The following is a 13352-nucleotide window of genomic DNA, read 5'->3' on the forward strand; positions in this document are numbered from 1 at the left end:
TGTTTTGAAGGCCATGAAGTCATGCCAACAGTAAATCCGTACTTCACCATATTGATGAGAACTAGCAATCAGATGCAGTAAGCAGATAATCATATTGTTTGAGTGCCAGGCTAGCGAAATATCGAGCGTGGTCTCGTCAGAAACCATATGTTCGAGCAAGTCATGAAGCGCCCACCATCGCAGTGAGATTGTACTGATGGCGCGACAAGATCAGCCTAAGAGCCGTGTCATATGCTCGACGTGTTTCGGGTCTCGTTCGATCCTCAATATGCACAAAGATCATGAAGAAGATGCGTCTTCCTCCACAGGCTTATTAAATCGCCTTTTCCACAACTGTGCATCCAGACCGTGCAATCCATCGCGCTGCTTCTTGTGCGAATGACTGTAGTGAGCGACCGATTTCGTGGATACAAGCTGCGAGATTTGCCACAGCCCACCCTATAATCGTGAGTAGAAGCACACATGCATCGAGGTGGCACAACCGAAAGTAACGAGCAAGCAAAACTCGCACTACTGTATCAGCCAGGTGAACCCAATATAAGCACGACTACCTCCGTAGGTGAATTTGAAGTTGAGCTTGAAGTAAGTCCTTCGGCCACCTTCGAAGACCTAGGCAGGTCAGCCGAGAAGGCACGCTTGGCGATGACCCACCCACAATTCTTGAGTATCGCCTGCATTTGATCATAGTCTGAAAGAACTACATCTATCCTCTCAACACAGGTTGCAACGTAAGTGCAGAATACACATCAAGCGGCGACAGCTATTGACAGTACGACAGCATGGGTAGGGTTATTCGCAACCAGAGAAAGGGCCGTGGCTCGATTTTCAGTACGATTTCCCTCACTTAAGACGATTGCGACAACGACTAACTTCTCTACTTAGCTGCCCACACAAGACTAAACAAGGCACCAGCCCAGTTCCGACAGCTCGATTACGCCGAAAAACATGGATATATTCGAGGTGTAGTCAAGGATATCATCCACGATCCAGGTCGTGGCGCACCACTCGTCAAAGTCTCTTTCCGAAACCCCTACAAATTCCAGGACCGAGTCGAGACGTTTATCGCCAATGAGGGAATGTACACTGGCCAGTTTATCTACGCTGGAAAGAACGCAGCCTTGACAGTTGGAAACGTTCTTCCACTCGGCTCAGTGCCAGAAGGTACTGTCGTGACGAATGTAGAGGAGAAGACTGGTGACAGAGGAACATTGGGTCGAACGTCGGGAAACTATGTCACAGTCATTGGGCACAACCCAGATGAGGGCAAGACTCGAGTCAAGCTGCCATCTGGCGCAAAGAAGGTCATCCCAAGCATGGCACGAGGCATGGTTGGTATTGTCGCTGGTGGTGGCCGAACGGACAAGCCTCTTCTCAGTACGTACCTCGCTTCGTTGTAATCGAAGGAAACATACTAACTAGAGAACAGAGGCATCCCGAGCTAAGCACAAGTTCGCAGTCAAGCGAAACTCGTGGCCAAAGACTCGTGGTGTTGCCATGAACCCAGTCGATCATCCTCACGGTGGTGGTAACCATCAACATATTGGTAAAGCCTCCACCATCTCTCGATACGCTGCACAAGGTCAAAAAGCTGGTCTCATTGCTGCCCGAAGAACTGGTCTGCTACGTGGTACCCAGAAGACAAAGGAGTAAAAATTGTACTTGTGTCTATATTCTATATTTCAAGTAGCGGCTATTGGCGCGATGAAGAAGGAGCAAAGAGAGAGGTACTCCTGAAACACAGATATCGATTTGTCGAGCACGAAGAAGTCGAGTTGAGTCATTTCTTGTACCTCAAGAAGGCTCGGTCTGGCTTGAATGCATCTCAAGCTGATATCCAGACAGAGACTGCCATGCACTTACACTGCTGTAGTGTACGTGATATAGAAAAGTAGTCAATGATACACCCTGAGAGATTGTCAAATTGTCATCTTTGGGTACCAGTCTGAAGTCGCTGCGCTGGTATACGACATCACCTCAACGCGTATGGAACCGAATAGAGAGATTGCCTGGGCCTCTCGGGACGTATGTCTCGCTAAGAGGCACTCAATTCACTACTACACCCGGGGACTGATCTCAGCTATGAATCATCTTGCAGTAAGTATGCTCCCTGCTCACCAGAAAAGAACAGTTTGTATTACTATGCTGTAGCCATTGCATCGCAGACTGCAAGCCCTGGACATCGCCTACCGATGCCCCCACCAGATACCGTTCCAGGTCTCGAGGCGGCTCGACGGCAGGAACATGTGGTTATGGTTCATCGTGCTTGACGCCGCATCAGCCGATTTGACACTAAATCGAGCCACTTGAAGATTGGATAGTTTTGAGCAAATCACGACTCAAGAACGGCAGAGATCTGGAACCGTCTCGTCGTGCATGCCGCCATTTAGGTCCTCTAAAAGTCGTCTAGAACAGGGGTCATGGCGCACATTTGTGGTTGAGACAAAGCAGCAGTTTCATGGGGAAGGTGCCCGCCCAGAAGATTCGCAGAGACAGCACTTGATATGAACAGGCATTCCTTGCGAATGAGGTCAACCCGCGTCCAACACTTTCCTACCATTTCGCACTGGCTACTCGTACCATCCTTCGTTCAATCTGAAACGCACATTCAGTAACACTGTCTTTTATTGTCTGTATTGTGGTCCGTGACAATTTGGCTTTGAGTCACTTAGGTGCCCGCCCGATCGGCTTATCCGTTATCAAATACTGCCGTCATTGTTGCGAAACATAGCCCAAAGCTCGATTTTCTGCGCAACCACAGGACTTCACCTTTGATCTTTTTGCTTCTCGAACAGACCTGCTCATATAACAGACGTCACCATGATTGTTAACAAGAAACTCGATCGCTTCAAGCAATGGGCGGGAGAGAGGATGGGAGGTGAAGTCAAAACCAATACGACCGATCAGTTCAAGGCCCTTGAGCAGGAAATGGATCTGCGACAACAGGGCATGGACAAAATGCAAGAATCCATGACCATTTACATGAAGGCCGTTTCGAAACGGACAGAGCTTGAGAAGAAGGAGAAGATCTTGCCCGTTCAGCATATGGGAAGCAGCATGATACAACACAGCGACGATTTCGAGCACGATTCTGAATATGGTCAATGTCTGAATGGTAAGTACAACGGAATTCAGATATGGCGGGCCAAAAACTGACAACCCTCCAGCATTTGGTCGTGCACAAGAACGATTGGCGCGAGCTCAAGAGGCATATATTATTGCAGCTACCAACAGTTGGGGAGACAGCCTCGAACGCTCGACCGTCCAAATGAAGGAATACCAGGCGGCCAGAAAGAAACTAGAGTCACGCAGACTAGCATACGATACATCCCTTGCTAAAATGCAGAAAGCTAAAAGGGAAGACTTTCGTGTCGAGGAAGAGCTACGTTCACAACAACTCAAATATGAGGAGGCTGAAGCGGATGTTGAACGAAGGATGTTCGACGTCAAAGACGCTGAGGGCGAGAGCATAGCCGACCTGACAACGTTCTTGGATGCACAGCTTGCATATCACGACAAGTGTCGAGAAGCACTGCTTCAACTCCAGAACGAATGGCCAGCTCGGGGCGTGGGGCAGAGCACTAGCGTTGCCCCAAAACAACCTCCACGACCACGGTCGAATACCGTGAGGTCATATCTATCTACCCACTCACAGCAGGAGGAACCAGCTGTGATAGAACGGCCAAGTATCAGATCACGGGCTACAACAGCGTCGTACCAGCAACGATATGCCGACCCAATTGCAGACGACGAACCTCGAGCAAGACCTGGGTTAGGTCGTAGTACGACTTATCAACAGCCAGCTCAAGTGCGGCGAGACTTATCGCCTGTAGCACCAGTTCGCCTGTCCAGAGTGCCAAGTGATTCTTTGACGATACAGCAGACCAGGTCGAACCTTCGACGGGTCGACACTGGTTCGAGCCAGCAAGATGTTTTTGCTGACGAAGGTCAATCTTACAGGTCTGTCTCGCCACAAACGCCTCAAAGTACTGGTTCCCAAACACCTCTAGCAGGCGGTAGGCGAGCACCTCCACCACCTCCACCGTCGAGAGCATCGAAACCAGGAATACCAGGACTAGGGAAACCTGCTCCACCACCACCTCCTGCGAAAAGGACATTGATTGCATGATTTGGGTAGATCGTACATAGATCTTGTTACGAAAGAGTTGTTGGGGTTTAGACAGTGTATATGAAAATGTGTTAAAATTAGCAATAGTGGATTGTAGAACGATTACACTGAAGTGACTGATGTCCGTTCATCCTCATGTTTCAAGTGTCTGTGAGATCTTACAGGGCCAACACAAAATCGAACCATTCGAAGATTGTCGACAGTAATTGATTCGAGAGCAACCATCGAAGTTGCGCAGCTGTTTGACTTGCGTGACCGTATCGCAGACTCCTCTAATTATCTGCGCTAGTACTCGTTTGGCGATCGGCCGGACGAGTTGCAGTTCGTCGTTCTGCCTTCTTTCGACAATCCCGCTTGGGTGAAGCCATCGAAACGCGACGCGATAGCCTTTGGTGTATCTCAAGCATTGAACACAACACCCACCAGGTGTTCCACGACTCAATTAGAGCCACTATTTAGCCACTCTTTTGTCACACACTGCATGTGAGTCAACCACCGATTTTCACCCGCTCCTCTCCTCGCTTTCACCCTTCTGACAGCGACAATATCCGCAATGCGCCAGACCCGCATGCAAATATCCCCATCACTAACCATGCACTAGATTATTACCAAGGCACTCCTCTGAGCGCGTCTGGGTCCATTGTGACCTGTGCCGATCCTTAACCTCAATGTCACTCGTATCACCTCGGCCTTGTTCCTCCCTATGATGGCTTCCGTTCAGCCTGCTGCCATGCAGCAGCCGAGTCCTCTCCCAGTCAACACCACTCAACAACAGATTCAAGCCGCTTACGAGAAATACAAGTTGCTGAAAGCACAAAATGTCCCTAACAATGACCCAGAATTTGTCAGACTTCAACAATTTCTTACTCATGTACAACAACAACAGCAGATGCGCAAACTGGCCCACCAGAAGCAACAGCAGATGATGCAAGCAAAAGCACAGATGCAGGGTCAACCACAAGGACAGATGTCGATGAATGGACAGGCGAATGGTGCTGTCATGAATGGCATGAAACCCGCTGATGTTCCAGTTGATGGACCGCAGCTCACATCAAATGGCAGTGGTCCTGCAGCAACCAACCAGCAGCACTCTGCACCTGGTCAAGTTGCGCCAAATGCTGGTCAGGGTCGCGTGGGGCCAGGTGGTCATCCTTTCACGTCAGAACAGCTCCAGATGCTTAGGATGCAGATACAAGCTTTCAAGATGCTTTCGAAGAACACACTGCTACCTCAGGTACTGAAAGACAAGCTTCGTCCAAGAGATACAGGTGCCATGTCCCAGGCTTCCTCACTTGAGGCAGCTGAGAAGGTCCTGAAAAATGCTGCTGAAGGCAAAGAAAGCGCTCCTGCAGACATGCAATTGGCCAAGGTATTCTTTGAGTCATATACAAACCCTTACGACTTGTTCCCACGTAGTATCAGCTTTGCAGATCATTCACAACGATCCAAACGTCCACTCATACCAGCACTCCTACCATACGGCATCGATATCGAGCAAGTACGGGAGGATAGAGAGCGCGCGATGTACAATCGCATTCAGGCTCGGAAAGCTGAATTGGCTGCTATGCCTGTCAATATTGCTGCATGGGATACCTCCAAGTCAAAAGAAGCAACAGACGATGATTCACTAAGAATGAAGACGCTCATTGAGTTCAAGAAGCTGTCGCTGTTGCAACGCCAACGCGAGTTTCGTCGTGAAATTCAACAAGAACTTTTCAACTACGACAACCTAGCAATGACCGCTAACCGATCTCTGCATCGTCGCATGAAGAAACAATCCCTGCGAGAGGCCAAGATTACCGAGAAGCTCGAGAAGCAGCAACGCGATGCCCGCGAGAACAAGGAGAAGACCAAGGCTAACGATCAGTTGCTGTCAGTCATTGCCCATGGCCATGAGATCAAGCAGCATGCAACCAATCAAAGAGCTAGGGTACAGAAACTAGGCAAGTTAATGGTAGCTCAACATCAATACATGGAGAGGGAGGAACAAAAGCGTATCGAGCGAACTGCTAAGCAGCGTCTACAAGCTCTTAAAGCCAACGACGAAGAGACCTACCTCAAACTTCTTGGTCAAGCTAAGGATTCGCGTATTACGCATCTCCTCAAACAGACTGATGGTTTCCTTAACCAACTCGCGGCTAGTGTCCGTGAGCAGCAACGAAGCACAGCTCAACGCTATGGCGATGTGGATGACTTCGCTCCTGAAGACGAAGAAGGATCGGAAGACGAGGATGGTGGTCGAAAGATCGACTACTATGCTGTTGCCCATAGGATTAAGGAAGAAGTCACAGCACAACCGACTATACTTGTTGGCGGTACACTGAAAGAATACCAGCTCAAAGGTCTGCAATGGATGGTGTCCCTCTACAACAACAGACTCAATGGTGTATTGGCTGATGAGATGGGTCTGGGAAAGACCATTCAGACAATCTCTCTCATTACCTACCTCATCGAGCAGAAGCAGCAGCCAGGACCTTTCCTGGTCATCGTACCCTTGAGTACACTGACAAACTGGAACCTTGAGTTTGACAAGTGGGCACCAAGTGTATCCAAGATTGTTTACAAAGGTCCACCAAATTCCAGAAAGCAGCAACAACAGAGGATAAGATCCGAAAAGTTTCAAGTACTGCTCACGACCTACGAGTATATCATCAAGGATAGACCTGTACTTAGCAAGATCAAATGGATTCACATGATCATCGACGAAGGCCACCGCATGAAGAATGCACAATCAAAGCTGAGCAGCACTCTTTCTCAGTACTACAGCACCAGATACAGGCTCATCTTGACGGGAACGCCGTTGCAAAACAATCTTACTGAACTGTGGGCTATTCTCAACTTCGTTCTCCCCAACATTTTCAAGTCAGCCAGTTCGTTCGACGAATGGTTCAACACTCCTTTCGCGAATACGGGCGGTCAAGATCGAATGGAATTGACAGAAGAAGAACAACTACTCGTCATTCGTCGCCTGCACAAGGTGCTACGACCGTTCTTGCTTCGACGTTTGAAGAAGGATGTCGAGAAGGACCTGCCAGACAAGCAGGAGCGCGTCATCAAATGCAGATTCTCTGCATTGCAAGCCAAGCTCAATCTGCAACTCATGAATCACAACAAGCTTGCAGTTGCAGATGGAAAAGGAGGCAAAACAAGTATGCGTGGTTTGAGCAACATGCTCATGCAACTACGAAAGCTTTGCAACCATCCTTATGTGTTTGAGCCTGTTGAAGATCAAATGAATCCAGGTCGAGGCACCAACGACTCTATTTGGCGAACTGCTGGCAAATTTGAACTTCTTGATAGGGTATTGCCCAAGTTCGCAGTAACAGGTCATCGAGTGCTGATGTTCTTTCAAATGACACAAATCATGAACATCATGGAGGACTTCTTGCGGCTGCGAGGATACAAGTACCTCAGACTTGATGGTGCCACTAAAGCTGATGAGCGATCTGATCTGCTTAGGCTCTTCAACGCACCTGATTCGCCTTATTTCTGCTTCTTGCTCTCTACTCGTGCTGGTGGTCTTGGTCTCAATCTTCAAACGGCTGATACAGTCATCATCTACGACTCAGACTGGAATCCTCATCAGGATCTGCAAGCTCAAGATCGTGCTCATCGTATTGGTCAAAAGAATGAAGTGCGTATCTTGAGACTAATCAGCACAGGGTCTGTGGAGGAGAAGATTCTCGAGCGAGCACAATATAAGCTCGATATGGATGGCAAGGTCATTCAGGCTGGTAAATTCGATAACAAGTCCACGAACGAGGAACGAGATGCATTCTTGCGTACACTTCTTGAAACTGCTGAAGCGGCCGAAGCAGGTGATAACCAAGAGGAGATGGAGGATGATGACCTCAACGAGATAATGGCTCGTAGTGAGGAAGAACTTGTGCTGTTCCAGAAGATGGATAAGGAACGACAAGCCACAGATCCCTACGGTCCTGGCAAGCCTCTGCCACGTCTCATGGGTGAAAGTGAGCTGCCTGATATCTATCTGCAAGAAGACGAGCCAGAACCTAAGAAAGAAGACGATGAGTTTGCTGGACGTGGTGCCCGTGTCAAAACTCAAGTCCGTTACGATGATGGTCTTACCGAAGAACAATGGCTTGCAGCTGTTGACGATTCAGATGACTCGATTGGCGATGCGGTCAAACGCAAACAAGCTCGAATTGACAAGCGACGAACCAACAAGGCCAAACGAGAAAACGGTACTGGTGGTGCCTCTTCAGTAGCATCGAGCCGCGAAAGCACTGAAGAACCTGTACCGCAACCCAAGAAGAGAGGTAGAAAACCAGGTCCGTTGAAGAGAAAGGCTGAGGAGGAACCGGAAGAAACACCAACCACCAAGCGAAAACGTGGTCGACAGAAGGTTGATCTTCTATCTACTTCAGATCGAGCTCTGCTTCAGAAGTCTCTGACGACCATCATCAAGACTATCAAGAACTTGGAGGTGGAAGAAAGCGACCCAGGCACCCCAGAGCCAGATGACGACGAGGAAGGTCCATACACCCGTCAAGTCATTCCACCATTCCTGGAAATTCCGCCTAAGAAATTGTATCCGGACTACCACAGCTTCATTCCGAACCCTATCGCGATTCAACAGATCGACGAGAAGATCAATGGACATAAGTACAACTCATTGGCGGATCTCCAGCGAGACATCCAGCTTCTGGCGACGAATGCGAAGACTTACAACGAGGATGGCAGCATGTTGTACAACGATGCCACAATGATTGAGGTAAGTCAATACCTGTTTGCAGACTGAATATATTGCTAACTTCGTTCTAGAAAAAATGTATAGAAATGATCGCGCAGCAACAATCTGACAATCCAGGACTGCTCACACTCGGCGAAGGAGACACGAACTCGACCATGGACGGGTCTAGTATGGGTACTCCTAGACCATCAGTTCCTCCAGGCGGGACAAAATTGAAGTTGAATTTCTCAGCAATGGCGAATGGAAGTCATGGCGCAAGCAGTGGAACGGAGTAGAGGTATCACCCATCACGTCGAGCGAGGCTAGTATCATTTGGCGTTGGGCAAGCGAGGTCGCTTGGTTTGCGCTTCACTCCGAATGGCAGCAAGTCTGATTCGTTGCTGCTGAATGGAAAAGGCGCTGATGAGTATGCTTTGAGCGTTATATATCATGGAATCTGCGGAGCTCTATATCCTGAGCCAATGCAGTCAAAGATATCCCATCCAACTACAAGGCAGTGTTACAGTACTAAGCATTCGTGTTATTCGATTGCTCTTCTGAACTTTGCTATAGGTAGATTGATCCATTGACCAACATTCGCATCGTGTTGCAACGTCATGCTTCAGGGCACGTGACCATACATCTCGAGCTGCGGCTCTATATTGAGAGGCTGGCGCTATTCTCGAGGCTATGTTGCATCGAACACGCCTTATTCTTGTGATATGACTCTGCGATAACGTTCCGCTTGAACCTGAAACGAAACGTCGTCAACAACAGCAATAGCGAACAGCTCGGTTCACCTTTTTACCTCACAACAATCACTTTAACGATACTCGATCACCTACTCGCCAGAGCTGGCCTCTACTCTTTGAACTGAATACACACCCACTGTGGTCTTGCGCAAGATGGAATCTTCGAACAACCTCTTTCGCAAGTTTCCTACACCTCAATGGCTCAATAATGCTACAGTAAAAAGCACAGGAATATACATTGCAGGCGGTTTGGTCAGTAACCTTCCTCCCACTATAAAGCACAGCTGCGACGCAGCATAGCATCGCACGATAACCTGCAAATCTACAAGCTTCCTCTCTTCTCAGATGCAGAAGTTCTAGTAACTTATATCCTTCCAGTTCTCCCTAGGCTTCTTCGTCTTCCTCGACGCCGCCATCTTCTCCCACTCAGCTCTCAACGGCTCAACAATCCACATCACCTTCGTAGACTGGCTGCCCCTAATCTGCTCCTTCCTCGGCCTCGTCATCACCTCCTCCCTCGAAAAATCCCGCCTCAACGCCGACAGCTTTTCTTACTCAGGGAACGGAGTCGCATGGAAAGCGCGCTTGGTGCTTTTCTTGGGCTTTGCGCTGATTGCGGGTGGGCTTGCGGGGAGCGTGTGTATCTTGGTGCTGAAGTTTGTGGTTAGAGGAGAGGAAGAGGGAGGGATTGGGAGGGAGACGATGTGGATGGGGATTGCGAATGTTTTGGGGAATGCGCTGGTTATGTTGAGTTGTGTGGTTACGTGGATTAGTCAAAATATGGAGGATGAGTATACGTATAATCTTGCGTTGTGAGGATAAGGCCGTTGCGGCCAGAAATGAGGATCAAGTAAGAACGAGAACGGAATTACAAGCAGCGCGAGCCGGCACATCCTTAGTTGCAGCATCGTTTGTGCAAGCAATGATACAAGAGAAGATCTAAGAATATCTATATTCCATACTAGGTCTCGAAGATGTCTGCACGATATTTGTATTTGAGCTTGACAGGAAAATACCGTGCCTGACTCTAAATCTTAGGTCGCAGTAATTTATCGTACTGATTCCGGGATAATCAAGAGCAACTGTATTTGCTCGAAGGAAAGGAACGCCAGAGAATATTCAGCACGATGAAGTTTGAGAAATGTTGCAAACTTATTCTATTCAACGGTATATTATGACGTCCAGACCCCAGCCTTGTCCTAATTCTGCCTTGACGCCATGATCACACGAACATCGTGATTATACCTGACGTTCCTCATATCCAGACCCCTTCGTCATTGGGTAGTCTGATACCTATTCGTCCCTTAACTTGGACATGATGGCATCAATCACATCCATATCCGTGGCATTAACATGATCCGGCCCCGTAACGTTCTTGGGCAATGTCTTCATCGCTTCATTCATCGCAGGCTGAAAATTCCTCACACTTGAGCTCAACGCATACACTGCCTTGCGTCTCGCAGCCCCATCAGTATCACTAACAGCCAGCTCAGCCACCTTGGTCACACCACCAATCTTCAACAGGTGCTGCTGACACTTCTCGTTGTTCTGCACCGCCGTACCAACACACCAGGCCGCCATCTTCCGCATTTCAGGCGTTTTACTGTCAAGTTGCGACATGAGCGGTTGCCAGAGACCCAGGGGCTCCATGTTATTGGCGTTGTCGAGTTGTTCGATGAGTTGTTCGAAGTTGTCGAAGGCGACGAGTTTGGCGGAGAGTTCTGCTTCGGGGTGGAGGATGACGGTCATAGATTCTTTCATGAGGTCGGCGTCTGAGGGGCCGCCCATGAGGGCGCGAAGGGCATCTTGGGAGAGGTTGCTTGGTTCACGAGTTTGAGATTGCGATTGTTGTTGTTGTGGTTGGGCGTTGGCAGAGTTCTCAATTGACCATTGTAGGAGATTGCTCATTCCTTTATCCATGATTGTGGTGTAGCAGTGGTAGGGGCTGGTTCTGGTAGTCTGGACGTAAATTTGGGGATGGTAGTGTTTTCTTTTCTTGTTAAAATATGATGCTTCAAAAGCGAGTAAAGCCAGTCAATATTCGTTCTGAGGTTTGTTGAATCCTGCTTGAAGGTGAAGAGCTTGCACAAAGTCCTCCTTGAAAACAAATATGTCAGTTCTCGACGTTTACGAACTTTGAGCATGCATCACGAATATCAAGGCAGATACAGAGTCATCAAAGACTGAGCAGAAGGAGATTTCTGGCAGCTACCAATCATTTCTTTTAGTTTCGATTGTGAATTTCGACATGTTATCTGCTGTATTATGCATCAAATTCGTCTGCAAAGGTCAAGGCAGGATATGCTGTCACGTAACCAATTCTGACTACTTATACTCGCGCTCACCGCCAGCATGGTGTCGTCGATGTTAAACCTGAAACTGTTGAGTGAGGCGCCATCATGATGCCGTCAAAAGTATTGGCCGCTCGTATTATTTGGAAACAGACTTGAAAGCAGCCGCTCTACAGTTTTGAGCTATGGACGCCGTGCTGGTGGGGTATCAGTAGACAATAGATAGCCCCACTTTCGAAAGCTTGGGGTATTTTGTACTTTGGCACACAAAAACTTCTTGGGAGATATCGTTACAGTCTGCAAGTGTTGACCGGCATGCTCTCAAGCAGGTAATTCGAGACACCAAGCCGAACACTACGAAATCCCTGTTGATGTTCTGCACTGGCTGTCTCGGCCGAGAGCTGATAGCCTGTTCAATAGCGATAGGGCGATCAGGGGAGTCAGTGAGCGTCCTGGGACCACAATCATCACTATGAGATTACTAGTCGAGAATTTGGACACATTAATCTGAAACGTATCTGCCTGTGAGCAACAAGAAGCATGACGAAGCAATTTGCTTGAACTATTGCGCGGCCAGGCCGCCACTGCAGCACCATTCGTAGATATAAAATGCTGAACCCTGACAATCAACGATCCGATCAGGCCTGCAATTGCATAATCGCTAAACTCCAACACTGAATTTAGAACCTTCTTTAGAAGTGCAGGTGCGTTCATCGCTCTCGGTGACTGCGGTGGCACTGGAAAGACCGTCATTCTTGGCATCGTTGGTCCCTGCCTTTCCTGGCTGTCCTGCGCACCGCCCACCGCCTATGATACATTTACCATCTTGCCTTTTTGAACCTGCTCACCACCTGTTCACCTTCATCCTCACCACTGACACAAGGCTGTAGGATCCGACCTATAGTCTTTTCACCAATCACTTCTCAACGAACCTCTCTTCGATCTTTTTTGCGATCTATCATAATTAGCCATGGAGGGTAAGCTACCAGTCTATGCTCGAGCAAGACAATATCGGCCAGAGCTGAACAAGAACACGACGCTGACAAGACTCTCTACCTACAGAAGAAGTTGCCGCCCTCGTCATTGACAATGGGTAAGTCCCCAAAATCATCGCCGTCGATTCCATTACCAGATACAGCGCCTGCCCCACCTCAACAGCAACATTGTAATGGAAGCGCCGGCACCAAGAATATGTATACTAGCAGAAAAAGTTACTGATGATCGTCCTCTACAGCTCCGGTATGTGCAAGGCCGGTTTCGCTGGTGATGATGCACCACGAGCTGTCTTCCGTAAGTGCCATCAAGATCAACTACAATTCGAGGTATTGACCGTCAACAGCATCGATCGTCGGTCGACCAAGACATCATGGTATCATGATCGGTATGGGTCAGAAAGACTCATACGTTGGAGATGAGGCACAGTCCAAGCGAGGTATCCTCACTCTGAGGTACCCAATCGAGCACGGTGTTGTCACCAACTGGGATGACAT

At 48.6% G+C, this 13352-nt stretch overlaps 5 protein-coding genes across 5 annotated transcripts in view; 4 read left to right on the forward strand and 1 right to left on the reverse strand.

Moving 5' to 3' along the window:
• Positions 1-779: 779 nt before the first annotated feature.
• Positions 780-1650, forward strand: RPL2 (60S ribosomal protein L2; the record flags this gene model as incomplete). The annotated part of the gene is made up of 3 exons (XM_064899612.1): positions 780-828; positions 883-1374; positions 1427-1650. 3 exons carry the CDS (start codon positions 780-782, stop codon positions 1648-1650), a joined length of 765 nt encoding a protein of 254 aa, XP_064752924.1.
• Positions 1651-2817: 1167 nt separating this feature from the next.
• LTR64_005274 (uncharacterized protein) lies at positions 2818-4126 on the forward strand (the record flags this gene model as incomplete). Its single annotated transcript, XM_064899613.1, has 2 exons — positions 2818-3112; positions 3165-4126. 2 exons carry the CDS (start codon positions 2818-2820, stop codon positions 4124-4126), a joined length of 1257 nt encoding a protein of 418 aa, XP_064752925.1.
• Positions 4127-4832: 706 nt separating this feature from the next.
• Positions 4833-9115, forward strand: SNF2 (transcriptional regulator; the record flags this gene model as incomplete). Its single annotated transcript, XM_064899614.1, has 2 exons — positions 4833-8861; positions 8912-9115. The coding sequence occupies 2 exons, from the start codon at positions 4833-4835 to the stop codon at positions 9113-9115; spliced, it is 4233 nt and encodes a 1410-aa protein (XP_064752926.1).
• A 1749-nt stretch (positions 9116-10864) lies between these two features.
• Positions 10865-11491, reverse strand: FES1 (hsp70 nucleotide exchange factor fes1; the record flags this gene model as incomplete). Its single annotated transcript, XM_064899615.1, has 1 exon — positions 10865-11491. The coding sequence occupies one exon, from the start codon at positions 11489-11491 to the stop codon at positions 10865-10867; it is 627 nt and encodes a 208-aa protein (XP_064752927.1).
• A 1341-nt stretch (positions 11492-12832) lies between these two features.
• Positions 12833-13352, forward strand: part of ACT1 (actin) — a gene marked incomplete at both ends in the record, with an annotated part of 1452 nt that continues 932 nt past the window's right edge. The window contains 4 exons of the mRNA XM_064899616.1: positions 12833-12839; positions 12884-12977; positions 13097-13152; positions 13202-13294. Coding sequence (XP_064752928.1) covers positions 12833-12839; positions 12884-12977; positions 13097-13152; positions 13202-13294 — 250 coding nt within the window. The remainder of the gene's footprint in view (positions 12840-12883; positions 12978-13096; positions 13153-13201; positions 13295-13352) is intronic.

This window comes from Lithohypha guttulata (assembly GCF_036872675.1).
Source record: "Lithohypha guttulata strain CCFEE 5908 chromosome Unknown scaffold_4, whole genome shotgun sequence".
NCBI lineage: Eukaryota > Fungi > Ascomycota > Eurotiomycetes > Chaetothyriales > Trichomeriaceae > Lithohypha > Lithohypha guttulata.